Source organism: Clytia hemisphaerica, unplaced genomic scaffold (genome assembly GCF_902728285.1).
Source record: "Clytia hemisphaerica strain Z4C2 unplaced genomic scaffold, Clytia hemisphaerica genome assembly, whole genome shotgun sequence".
NCBI lineage: Eukaryota > Metazoa > Cnidaria > Hydrozoa > Leptothecata > Clytiidae > Clytia > Clytia hemisphaerica.
In genome coordinates, this window is record NW_027104060.1 from 597,766 (window position 1) to 610,976 (window position 13,211).

At 36.1% G+C, this 13,211-nt stretch overlaps 2 protein-coding genes across 5 annotated transcripts in view; one reads left to right on the forward strand and one right to left on the reverse strand.

The window, feature by feature from the left end:
- LOC136812359 (caldesmon-like) overlaps positions 1–8,944 on the forward strand; it is a 12,676-nt gene extending 3,732 nt beyond the window's left edge. The window contains exons 3-9 of the mRNA XM_067068855.1: positions 362–471; positions 839–986; positions 1,192–1,259; positions 2,154–2,409; positions 2,585–3,651; positions 7,802–8,001; positions 8,467–8,944. Coding sequence (XP_066924956.1) covers positions 362–471; positions 839–986; positions 1,192–1,259; positions 2,154–2,409; positions 2,585–3,651; positions 7,802–8,001; positions 8,467–8,733 — 2,116 coding nt within the window. The 3' untranslated portion in view covers positions 8,734–8,944. The remainder of the gene's footprint in view (positions 1–361; positions 472–838; positions 987–1,191; positions 1,260–2,153; positions 2,410–2,584; positions 3,652–7,801; positions 8,002–8,466) is intronic.
- LOC136812415 (mediator of RNA polymerase II transcription subunit 25-like) overlaps positions 1–13,211 on the reverse strand; it is a 45,025-nt gene that overhangs the window by 4,733 nt on the left and 27,081 nt on the right. For 2 of the 4 annotated variants that reach the window (XM_067068910.1, XM_067068911.1), the window contains 4 exons: positions 11,908–12,051; positions 11,491–11,580; positions 11,099–11,242; positions 8,982–9,828 (listed from right to left, as the gene is read on the reverse strand). In XM_067068910.1, coding sequence (XP_066925011.1) covers positions 9,673–9,828; positions 11,099–11,242; positions 11,491–11,580; positions 11,908–12,051 — 534 coding nt within the window. In that variant the 3' untranslated portion in view covers positions 8,982–9,672. Of the gene's footprint in view, positions 1–3,883; positions 4,454–5,066; positions 5,226–8,981; positions 9,829–11,098; positions 11,243–11,490; positions 11,581–11,907; positions 12,052–13,211 lie in introns of those variants that run through there. The other 2 variants (XR_010847348.1, XM_067068909.1) reach the window with 2 other exon arrangements.

A 13,211-nucleotide genomic window follows, 5' to 3' on the forward strand; every position in this document is an offset into this window, starting at 1 on the left:
TGACTTTGACATTTGACGCCCCACCCTAGTACCATTCTTTTTTGTAGGTTTTAAGGGGTATCAGCGTGGTTCTAGTTACAATATTTTTGGAGGGTACTTAGACCGCCCGTTTATTAGGCACCTGAAAGTACACCCAGTAGATAGTTTCCAAATCTCGGTAATTTAAAATCTCTGGATCAGACTTAAGAAAAGTGGTACTATGATGATGGCACTTCTCACTCAGAGTGGTAACTTCATTTTCATAATCGGTATTAAATTTCTAAAAGTTAGTCATTAGTCTTGTAAAATATCTCCGACTCCGGTAGCATTATCAATGGAAATATTTAATCTAGCCGTTTTTTCTTTAATACTGAAAAATCAGATTCAACATTACACCTACTGCGTTGAAAGAAGAAAACACGCTACCTGGAATCGTACACCCAAGATCTCGGGTGGAAAAAGATGGAGAGGCTTCGCATGTTAAGAACACTGGTAAGAATAGAAATATTTGTCTTCATTGAAAATGTTCCAAGATATGTCTAATGATGGAATCAGAGAACGAAGCTTTTTGTGCACTCAAAGTATATAGTCCGTTATAATCGTCTACACAAGATCACTAAAAAAGAGAATAGTTTAGGAGGCGTGATAAATTCGGGCGGAGTAAGCAGTGGCGGAGGTGTTTACAGTGTTTTCGTTTGTTCCAAACTCTACAGCCACTTTTTTCCCGTAAACCGCCCTGACTATGCGCTTATATATTTTCCCGCAGTAATTACTGACTCTCTAAAACGGACGATAGCATCGTCTATTCTAATCTAAAGAACCTAAACTAGCTAACAGAATGATTGGAAATTTCTCATAGATGACATAACTATTGAAAAAAATTACGAATTAACGCAAAATGCCGTAGCACAGCAATCACAACTTCCGACGGGAAATATTGGAAAGGCTGTTCAACATCAAACATGCTCTCAAATCACTTCGACACAGAAAGAACAAGCTACTCCAAGGTTAGTAAAGCTGACTAAGGAAAAAAAATTCAAATAAAAGTTCAACAAGGTTAGTCAACCCCTCAAAATCTTCTGATCATCTTCTAAATAAAGATATTTTTAAAACCCATCGCATATTTTCACTTTTACCATTCTCACTTTGAAATCTTGAGCTATAACTATATACTGTAATACTATTTTGACTATTTTCTAAATGAACTTTTAGATTGATTCATCCGAGAGAAAGACTTTCAAACAGGCAACGATTTTATGCTGACTCGGCCACCGTTCAAGGTATGTGCACTAAACTTATGAAGTGAAGCTAAAAGCGGAGTAAGCATATATTATCATTGGCTCCAACTACCAACACTTCATTGTTTTGTTCAGTTAGATGGTTGTCGTTGGTTTAAAACTCCTCGGTCGATTTTTTTGCCTTGTATCAAACAGAGGAAAGGATCCCAGACGGTGCCACTAAACTGCATAGACTTGCAGCTGACCTGGGTTAATTTTCCAAGAATCGAAAATTCACTAGATTTTGAAAGAGTCAGCTTCTCTTCATTTCCACCAATTTTCATAGTTGATTTTAGGAAAAAAAATTAAATTTTTGCATCTGTCAGGGACCAGATTTTGTCTAACAGGGTCCAACTTTTGTTTCAAACAACAGGGAAAGGAAGGCACAAAGCCGACCGCCTAAATAAGGTCTAATCGATAGGATGATGTCTAATCTAAATACCTCGAGGCGATTTGTAACTGGGTTTTCCACATAAAATATGGACTGCGTTATATGATGCTTCTATTTGAAAGCCAATTAAATTATCATATACTTTGGTGACAAGTAAAGGCCGGTCTCCACTTGTGCGCGTTTCCATCGCAGTTTTTCGATCAATGCTTCCACGCTATTGGTCAAAAGAAAAATGAAGCAATTCCATTGGCGCGATCCGACGTAACGGTAGAAAAAACTTTCTTTCAAGCGCGCGCTACATTTTTTATGACGTAATCTTTGTTCCAAGCAAAAAGGATTGAAGCCAAAAGGTGCGATCGCAGCGCACACAAGTGGAGACCAGCCTTAAAGCACTGGTTAACATTTCCTAAATAACTTTTTAACTCGACCATCAAACAAGCTTTCGTGAATGATGAAGAACTGATAGTAATATACTTTCAAGATTTTCCGTTTCTATCTATGTGCAGCTTTAGCGATTCTAACAAACGACGCATCACGAATTCATGAGATGACCTGTCATGCAACCGTCAACAACGACACAAACACGAATATAGATCCATACACAACTTCATTAATAGTAGCAACAAATGACGAGAGACCAAATCTTTCAAAAAGAGACGAGTGTGTTGCCAAAAAAATCAACGTCTCGAAATCAGCAGCAGAAGCCGGCTGCTCAACGGAAAAGCATCAAGAAAAATGTTCTTCAAAAGATGCTAAGAAAAGGTATCTTAGGTCAAAATCTTCATTTTTAAGCTGTCAGACTCTTATAAGGGAAAATTTAAACCATATCTTTATGCTCGGTTCGACGTTTGATTGACTCTCACATAGTTTCTTTGCTTCTGGAAGATCTCTTCTCCTGACGCTAAACTGTAGTCAAATCTTTTCTTTCTTACTTTAGTCGGAAAAAGCAACAAGAGTTGGACCGCATTGCAACCCTAGAACAAAAACTAATGTTGGACAAAAACGAAATAGAGAGAAAGAAACTTGAGAAGCGACAAAAAGAGGAGGACCCGTTGAAAATGAAAATCAACTTGAAACAACTCAAACCATTCATTGATTCACAAGTAATCGAAGAATCGACAATTGAAGAGCCCTCGACAAATAAATCCCAAGAGAAGAAAAGGATTTTGAAAGCAAAACGTCGATTAGAATCTAAAGTCACTCTGCAAGTGGAACAGCAGGCACCATCAAACTTTCTAAAAGAAACATTTCCCTCAGGTTCATGGCAAATAGAAGAGAACCATTCTCTTAGTTACAGTGAAAAATCTAACAATGCTGATCAAAGCCGAAATAATCTAACTACGACGGCAAAAACGGATGAAGTTTCTTTGGCAGAAGCAATAAACCATCCGTTTCCGGCACATGATTTCAATTGTGAAACAACACAATCTCACCGTTCGACCTCATCAGATTTCGATAGTGATTCTGATGGTCCCTATACAAAAGAGTTTGCCGACTTTCTGAGAAATAGGGTTCGTGATGAGCCAAATGATAAAGTGAGAGCAAACGAAAGGCCAATCAAAAAACTAACAAAAAGAAGGATCATGAAGAAAGCTGAAAAGAATGAGAAGATTTTACCAACTGCTTCATCATCTATCACTCAAGAATCAACGCAGGATATTAAGCGCGAAGAAATTGAAGAGAGAGCCTCGACAACAGTTCAAATTGAGCAACAACCACCTATTCTAGCATCAAACATCACTTCAGAACTAAATCTTGCTTTAAATGATCAAAAACCAGAAACGAAGAAACAAATACGTCGCCGACGCCGACTAAACCAACGTCGTCGGGTTTTTATGTTCGACGACAGCTCGTCCGATGATGAAGAAAGCGAAAACGAATCTCCTCGATCGTGCCACGATGAAAAGTCGGAAGAGGTGAGAAAGAACATGGAAGGATTGAAAGAATTGAGACAGTTATTGATGAAGGAGGCCAAAATAACGTCAGATATAATGCAAGAATGTGGTACGTATTTTTGTTGAGAAATTTCAAATGTTTGAAGTGTTCGTGCTCATGAAAGGTTGATAAAAACAAGGCAAACCAATTCCTTCAGGCCATTTTCATGTCCTTTTAGCGTCTGATCATTAGACGCTGCTCCTCCTGAAATCACTAAAATGTTGGTAATAACAGCCTTGTTAGCGGAAAAAAACTAGAAAAAGTGCCATTTTTGACCACCAACGGACGCTGCCCTGCCTTTCTAAAATTAATTTCTGTAGAGTTTTGTTAATAGTTTGAGAAACACCGTTGACTACGTACGGGATACAATTTGTCAACTAAACCTATAATTTTGGCTAACCATATTTTCCAATGCTAAATATAACAATAGAAGCAAGCAGAATGTTGTCAATGGATTCTAGAAATCCAAGATACCACAATAGTTCATTTACAGTTACAACTAAAATCATTTCCAGTTCCTTGAATACTTCAAAATTGTCTTTTCAAAAATATACTGTTCATTGTCAGATACTCTGAAATTATGCTTCCAAAAAAAGTCTTTGTGTCTGTTTCACAATGTTCGAAAGTTGCCAAAATCCAAATACTTTTGCTGTTCTGTAGTCATTGGGGATTTTGAGGAGTTTGATTCTTTCAACCGGGAACGTCCGACCATTCATATTAAAACGTCCTTCCCAGCTCAGTTGTTTTTCTTGACAGTTTTCTCTTTTAATTTGGTGACATGTCGTTCGCCTGGTTTCCGTGCTGTCTGAGCGGTCACACGAAATTTGACTTGATCTTCGTCAATTAGATCGAAACCACCCGCTGCAAAAAGCTAGAAAAAAAAATTAAATAAAGAGTTGGCGTCCATCAAGAGCAGATAGAGGTGTACCTTGAAGGAAGCTTTTAAAATATGGCACTCTGATTCTTAGATTCCTAAAGTAAAACGTATTTCCTGCGAATTTCAGGATAGTCGTTTAGCACTAACAATGTAATTTAAGAAATAAAAGGTCGTGTACTTGAAAACCCAACTTTAGAACATCGGTTCACAGCCAGGAGAACATGGACTGGGTGTTCCTATTTTTAGCTTTGTTTGAGTGCTAGATCGAGTCCTTTTTTAGAGAAAAACTTCCTTTGGAAGGAAGAACCCCCTTATGTGGTAACCCCCTTAGGAAAAACATTTGAAAATTCAGACCCCCCCCCCCTTAGGACATTCTAAAGAAATTTCAGTCCATCCCTTTAAAATTGCTTAAAATTTTGAAATCTTTGTACATAATTTCATTTTCCTTAACTGGCAATCCCCTTAGGGAATTTAAACTTTCAACAGCACCCCTCCCTCGGTGTATGGGTCATCAAAATGCAAGACCCCCCTCCTAAATGTGGGGGGGGGGTAGAAACTATGTTATTTTTGTGTAATAAAAATCATGAGATAGCAAAGTTCAACTCACAATAAGGAAATATCCAATTAGGTACAATGTAAGGACGATTCCAATCACAATGTAAATTTGATCGTTGGTGAAAGTAATTGAAACACGTCCATGGTTATCTTCATCTTCGTGGTCAGACGAGCTTTCTGTTGTACCATTTTTCGGTGACGACGCCAAGATCTGTTGTTTGAAGAGGTTGTTATGAAAGATGGGAAAATTTATAGAATTGTACACTTGTTGGGTACTGTAATGTGTCAAAGATATCATCGATTGAACTCAATCACAGACTCAATCAAACATGAAATCAAATATGACAATTTTTGGCAAAATTGAAAGTTCAACCTATGCATTTTGTTGGTTAAAAAGTAGTAAACCTTTATTCAAAGTAAATGAATCATTTTTATCTTCCATACCACTTTGCCACGTTTAGCCAGAATAAAGTCTGATTAAAAAATTTGAAAAACAGTACCTCTTGTATGTAAACAGCCAGTAAAAACATCCATATCCAACGACATGAACTGAAACTTCTCTGCCATAACAAACTCAATCTCATATTAACCAAAAAATCGAATAACAAACAAAATTAGATGTGAAGATTTTCACTCACATATGAAATTATTTAATGTCTAGGTTAGCTGATTAATAAAAACATGGATATAACAGCAGTTCTAAACTTTATATTTCTTTCTTTGTGCAAATACTCAAATAATCATGATAAAGAATTCTTATTTATGATATCTAAAGAATTTCTATTCGAGCTTAATAGCCGTTGCTTTATATATCTGCTCATTAGCAACTTCAAGCTTTAGAAAGATTTGATTGAATGCATTTTTCCTTCTCTAACAAAACAAAAACAAATATGCCATTTAATTTTCGAGCTATAGCCTCGTTGATTGAATTAGATTCTTTTATAAGAAATTAACCTGTATAAACCAAATATTCTTGGGATATTCCTTATTTATTTATGTAGATAGTACTCACTGAATACTCTAGAAAACTGGGAAATAAATACAATCTAATATTCGAGATAGCCTAAAGTGTACGAGTCTATCCAGCTTAACAAAATCAACCAAATACATAGCTTTATTTCCACTATAAACTGACATCAATTTCATTAAATTCCTATGTTCTTATAGAATAGCTTATCTATAACGATCGTCATTAAAATTTAACGAGGAAGAAGCCTGGTTTCCATCGAAACAGGAACAGAGGCTAATGAGAACTGAAGAATCGAAACTCGCAAGTACACTTATTGTGGGCTAAAATAGTCTATAAAGCATAAATATTATATCAATCGTAAAAGGGGTTACGCACGGAGAACGAGTCTCGTGTTCGCAAAGCGAAAGGATTCTATAGACGCCTCAAGCCCACACTAGTTATGTAAGAAGAGGTGAAGGCTATCAATCCGCTGCTAAAAAGAACATCGTACTCTTTTTCCGAATATCCCAAACACCAAAGAAATTCCGAAAAATCCAAAATTCCATAAATCTAAAAATTACAACTTAAAACGGATCATGAACTTGAAATCGATTTCTAATTGATCCGATAGATAGATTCTATCGATGATTACCAATCCAATGAAGACTCAATAAGTAATAGTTATTGCATGACTTTGAGTGCAATACGAGAAATATTTTACGAGCGAGGCGAGCCTTGACCGTTGATAACATTAGGGGTAAAGGGACCCAATCCATTATTTATTCCGAGAGTTCAGTTCTTTTCGATTGTTTTGTTTTGATTTTCTCACGCTGCTTACCCAAATGTTAACCAATTTTTATTCAAAGTCGTCCTAATGCCTCATAACACCCCTCTCTCGTTGCATTCTCGATAAATTTCCCGATCCAAAGAGGGGTTAGCCATTTCCAAACTCCTTTCCAATACCATCTTATTCCCCATAAAATTCCCGATAGAATGAGGGGTCAACGACCTCCCAATTCCTTTCCAATCTCGAGTTATCGCATTTTTTTGTTTTGATGACGTCATCAGCTAAAAATGGCTAAAAATTCAGCCAAATTTTAAAGTCCTACTCAAGCCTTATAAACCTTACCATCTCATTCCCCATAAAGTTATCGATCTAATGAGGGGTCAACGACCTCTCAACTCTTCTTCAAACTCGAGATATCGCATGTTTTCTATTTTGATGACGTCATCAACTGAAAATGGCTAAAAATTCAGCCAAATTTGGAAGTCCTACTCAAGCCTTATAAACCTTACCATCTCATTCCCCATAAAATTCCCGATAAAATGAGGGGTCAACGACCTCCCAACTCCTCTTCAAACTTGAGATATCACATTTTGAAGTTTTTCCCAAACCCGTGACGTCAGAGGGTCCCTTTACCCCTAATGTTGTCAACGGTCAATTCGCGAATTTTGAAATTTTTGCGGTCAACAGGTACCTTATGCCCCAAGGGTCCCAAAAAACCAAGAAACGTCAATTTTTTCCAAGGGAAAGTGGGTTTTTAAATTTGCGAAAGATTGACACTGCAACGACTTCTTCTTAAAAACGCTAATTTTCAAAGCTGAAACATTCCAGAGGCTAAACATGTTGGAATAGCGGCTAGACGAAAAAAAAGGTGAATTTCCATTTTTAGTGCCCGCATATCATTGAAATTTTGTAAATTTTGCTTACGCGCATGCGTTTGCCAAAAGAGTCGCACTCCGCTCGCTAACGCTCGCTCCGTGCGTAATGATACCGCTGATAAGGAAAAACTGCTGATAACTAACTTTAATGTATTATACTCTTCACCTTTATTCAGCTGAAGCAAATAAAAGCCTATCGGAGGATCTAGAAGATAGTGAAAAGCTTGACAGGTTGAAAAAATGGATACGAGAATTGCACACAGGACTGGACACTAATGATGAAGAATCGCACATAGGACTGGACACTAATGTTGACGCGGAAGAAGTTGGTTATGGCCCCAGGGACGACAATGTTGAAGCGTGGCGACCGTTTCGGGTATAATTTGTCACTTTTGGATTTTGGGGCTTTTATTAGCATTAGGCATTAGGCACTTTGGATTCTTGGAAATGTGGGATTCACAGACTATTTTTAGGCTTTAATGGAATATAATGGGAATAAATCAAAGTCTCTTTCTTTTAATTTGAATATATTTAAATAGGATCTAATTTTTAAACTTTTTTTTTTTGGGGGGGGGGAGATCTTAATGGTCCTAAGCCTAAGCTGTTATAAACATAAAGGTTGTATTCTTGGCCTTTAAAAAAACAGCATATTGAGGGAAAATTAGGATAAAAAGGGGATGGGTAGGTAGGCATTCGATGCTCGTGAATAGTTTAAAGGCTAAAAAAGCAAACAGTGTTGTACGTAGTAATCAACGAAATGAATTTTTGTATGTTTCTCTGGTCAAGAGTTGCCCCAAGACAATGGCTTATATTATAAACAAACAAAAATTTCTTCTTATAGGCATGCGCCAACTGCGGCACGTTTGGTTACCATTACTGGTGTAACACCTGTCACTTGGTTTTCTACTGCAATGAAACATGTCAACTACAACACTGGCATGCTCAACATGAGAAACAATGTCCTGGTGATGGGTATGTTACAACCTCCAGTGAGGATGAACAAAGTAATGATATCAAAGAAAGTGAAAAAGGCTCTGAAAAGAAAGTTTGCCAAAGTAGGACAAGTGAATGGTTGAGAGAAATACGAGGGAAATTTGATTGTGACTGAGTAAGTATGAGCAAAGAAGGAATTTTATAAAAGGGAAGGGTAGAAGAATGCGTCTTGGGAGATGTTGCCAAAAAGTCAAACAAGGCACAAATCCTGTATTTAAGCGTTTCCATACCATAAGTTATCCTGAGAGAAGGATTTTTTTAACCACTCATTTATGTAAAATAAAAGCACTGGAAAAATGTTACACTTTTGTGCAAAAAGGGGAATTGAGAAGATACACAGGCCAAGCTGGTAAATAAAACAAATGTTGTTTTTATATTGTATTAAGATTTTTAATCTTTTTTGTTTTAATTTTTCATCAGACTGTACATATTGTTGATATATTTATTTTACAATAATTTATACAATTGTCTATTTTGATTGGTTGGTTGGTAAAAAAAAATTATCAATTCTATTCATTGATATTTATAAAAGTCTTTCTTTCTTCAGACCATTAAGGTTGATTGTGATGTAAGTGTTCATTCATAAAATGCTTAATTTAGGGGAATAGTTTACAACTTGTTACATCTCAGCATAACTAATTCCAGGGTCCAAAACCGGACAGCAAACATTCCACCATACAAAGTTCGATAGACTCTTAAATTGTATCTAATTGTATCTTTCATCTTTGGGAAATCAGTTTTGGATTGTTTTTTTAGTACCATTGTTTTGAAAATGATTCAATTTATTGAACAGTTTTTACATGGTCTTCCAGAGTAATCAAAAACAAAGCCATCCAAAAAAAAACAATGCCATTTGATTCAATTTCCATTTAAAAGCAAAACCTTTGCTTTATGCAAGGATTTCAAATGTAAAAACAATGCCAACATAAAATAAACCAATAAACCATCAAAGCAAAGCAAGGCAAAGCAATTATCTACATAAGAAACCAAGAAAAACAAATACACCATGTATAAAAAAACCAGTATAATACCTCTCTTTCTCCAATTTTCACTCTCACTGCACCCATTTGTTAAAATCGTTAAAAATCTCATTGAGTCCTTGTTGTTGTTGTGGGTTCTGTTGACCAGTTTGATTTTGTTGCATTTGTTGTTGCGGGTTTTGTTGTTGTTGGACTTGATTCTGTTGAACTGGGTTTTGCTGCTGTTGAAGCTAAAAGTACAAAGTAAATGTTGAAGTGAAGCATTTTGTAGTCTATTCTATAAACTCACAACCAACTCAAACTTTTTCAAAAAAGCCTTTGTGATTATAATCCTCATGCATTGGTAGGCTTAATTATGTATTGGAGTTGACTCTCTTTAATTCCATCTTTAAGGGAAGACCAAAAATTCTCTTCGAATGAAAGAAGTTAACAAACTTTTTAAACTAAAAGGCTCTTATCGTATCGTATCTACAGTTAACCGCTCTCGAATCTGAAGTTTTACTGTTTAATACGCTCCATTATTCGATAATACTTTAAGGGCAGAAACTTTCGCGGGCAGAAACTTTTGCGAGACCAAAAAGTCGCAAAGTTTCGCTGATTTAAGTTTCGCGATTTTTACTTTTTGAAGAAAATTTACGGAAGAAACTTTGGCGGTTTTTTGTGAATGTTCAATTTTAGGAGCAATAACTTTCGCGAGTGGCTAGGGGTAGTGAATAAAAGATTATTTCAAATCTCATTTTTTTCTACAATCGAAAGAGTGATATGCACTTCTTCCTCTCATTCCGAATCCTAGTCACTGCGATAATATCGATAATATCGACTCTCCTCGGCTTTTAAAACTTGGAAAAAACTTTCGCGATTTTTGGGAAATATTCATTTTTCACGAAATTAACTTTCGCGAATTTCTTGTTTAATTTCTTACCTGGCAGAAACTTTCGCGAAAAAATGCAAAACGCAAAAAAACGCGAAAGTTTCTGCCCTTAACACCGGCAACAAGAAACTCTCAATGACGCTCTACTATTCGATACGCTATCAATTCCCTTGAAAATCGAATAAGAGAACGTCAACTGTATTGTAGCTAGCATCTGGAGAAGATGATTCATGTGCGTACAGGCTAGTTTCTCAAAAGTTGGGTGCAGCCAGGTGCAGCAAAAAAAATCTATTAGACAATCAAAACGACATTGAATTTCTGTGTGTACACATAATGTGATCTGGCTGTAGAAAATGTATTACAGTTGACTCTCTCTAATTCGATATTCAAAGAAGGATAAAAAAATCTCTTCGAATTAAAGAAGTAAACAATCCATAGCGAGTACTGTTAGACTTGAAAGGTACCAGCATGTGACCTGAAAGGCCCTTGTATCACATAGAAGTTCGAACTATAGTTCACGCTCTCGTATTTAACGTTTTACTATTCGATAAGCTTAATTTTTTAGGATTAGAAAATGTAATGTCTTGGATCTAGAATTGATTTAGAATCTAAAAAAGAAATAAACATACCCCTTGCTGCATTTGAGGTTGCTGTTGTTGCTGCTGTAGTTGAAGTCTCAATTGTTGTTGACGAAGGTTGTTCATTTGAACTTTGGCTAAAGTTTGTTGCTGTTGTTGTGATGTTAGTAAGTTGGAAGAGACTACGATCGGTACCTAGAGGTGGAACAATACTTTGTAGTCTTTAGTCTGGTTATTTCTGAGAAAAAAACCTTAGGTAGTACCAGATTTCCTCGAACTATCTCACTCTTTACTGGGGCGCTATTGGAGTTTTTAACTTTCGAATCTCAGCCAGCCACACCTTTTTTTCGAGTGAAAACCTCCACTACATGCACACAATCTCTAAATTTTGGAGCCCACCAATGATTTTAGAAACTGAAAATCGAAGAAATTCTAAAAGCTACCTGTGACATGGCTTGCATTTGTTTTTGCTGTTGTTGTTGCTGTAGTAGATTACGTAATTGTGGCGTTTGTCCTTGCGTGTTCTGCGGAATCTGAAAAGGTAAATGGAAATATTGGTTATGATTAATTTCTTAAAAAATAAAGAAAAAAATCGCACAGTGGATTGATAAATTGGGCAAAGCTTCAGTATTTTTCACACAGTAATAACCTGGCTCTCAGGAGGGCTCTAAGTCTTAATTAAAACTCTTTTTAACATCAGCACCAGTAGGGATTATTTGCCTTCAGTGATTTTTTATTGAATCATTTTTTTCTCTAGAAAACCCTCTAAAAAATAAACTTTCACACCTTAATTATTGAACAAAATTTCCCGTTTGACGAAAAATAAAATACAACGTAAACAATAAAGATTTCAAAAAAACCTGTGTTTGCATAGTAGGTCTTTGTATGAAAGCCGAAGTGTTTGGATTCATTTGTTGTTGCTGAGCAACGTTCATGTTGACGGGATTGGTGGCGACTTGGTTCAACATGCCAGGGTTCATGGGGCGTTGTTGACGGATTTGGTTCTATGAGGAGAAGTATAAGTGAGTTACAGTTTTGGCAATAGCGAGTTTATGTATTAGCACTTTTGAGGACGGTAGAGTGACTGAAGCGATTTGGAATAACCAAAAAGTTCTGACCCACAACATGAAGGACGGTAAAAATGCTGATTTACCGTCGTCGTCTCAGCCAGTCAGGATTTAGACAAATTGGAACCTTACCGTCTCCATCGCAGAAAAACACACATACATAAACAGACATAAACTCGGTAACATGCGTACAGAGGCGAATTAATTACCAGACATTACTAATCGATATAATCGATAGCTAATCGATAATTAATCGATTGATTAAATATCGATTAAAAACGATAATCGATAGCTAATCGATACTCGCAATTTTTTAGCACTCAATTAAAATATCACCATAGATTTTTAATCGATAATAACGATTACAGTGTTAATAATAGATAATATTCATATAATCGATACCTCGACCCTATCGACTTTTAATCAATAATATCTGATTGATAAAATCGATATCTTATATCTGATCGATGCAACTCTCCTATATATTCGATACGTTTCATTATTCGATGATTTTGAATGTCACTAGTTTAGACTGCAGACTTTCTGCCTTGCCTATTCTAATTGTTAGAGTAGGCACAAAGTGGGCACAAAGTTGACAGTTAAAATCAAATCCTGACTGACTGAAAGCACAAGAGGGTAAATTACTCGAAAAAATCTCGCACACTATTCCAAAAATATTACAAAATTTAAAAAAATCTTAAAACCTCTGAACCACAAATACACAATTTCATAAAAACACGAGGCTCATATTCAGTTCTAAGATCAAATTAAGAGTAATTAGTCTCACACTTCACTGATTTTTATACCATTTATAAAAAAGCTTGTAGGTGTAAAGTACAGTACCCCAAAAGCAAAAGTTATAATCGAAAATAGTGAGAAATCTTCTAGCCCAACCATACAAAAAAAACGTACAACCCTTAGCACAGCAATCAAAAAAATCTGCTTCTACCATCAGAAGGAAACAACTGGCCATGAAATTCACAAAAGTTGCACACCAGAAATAAAACAAATCCATCTCAAAAAATAAAATCTGACATAAATTCTGCTCTTCTGTCTCTCCACGCCACGCCACAAAAACCATGAACAAAGCAAAGATC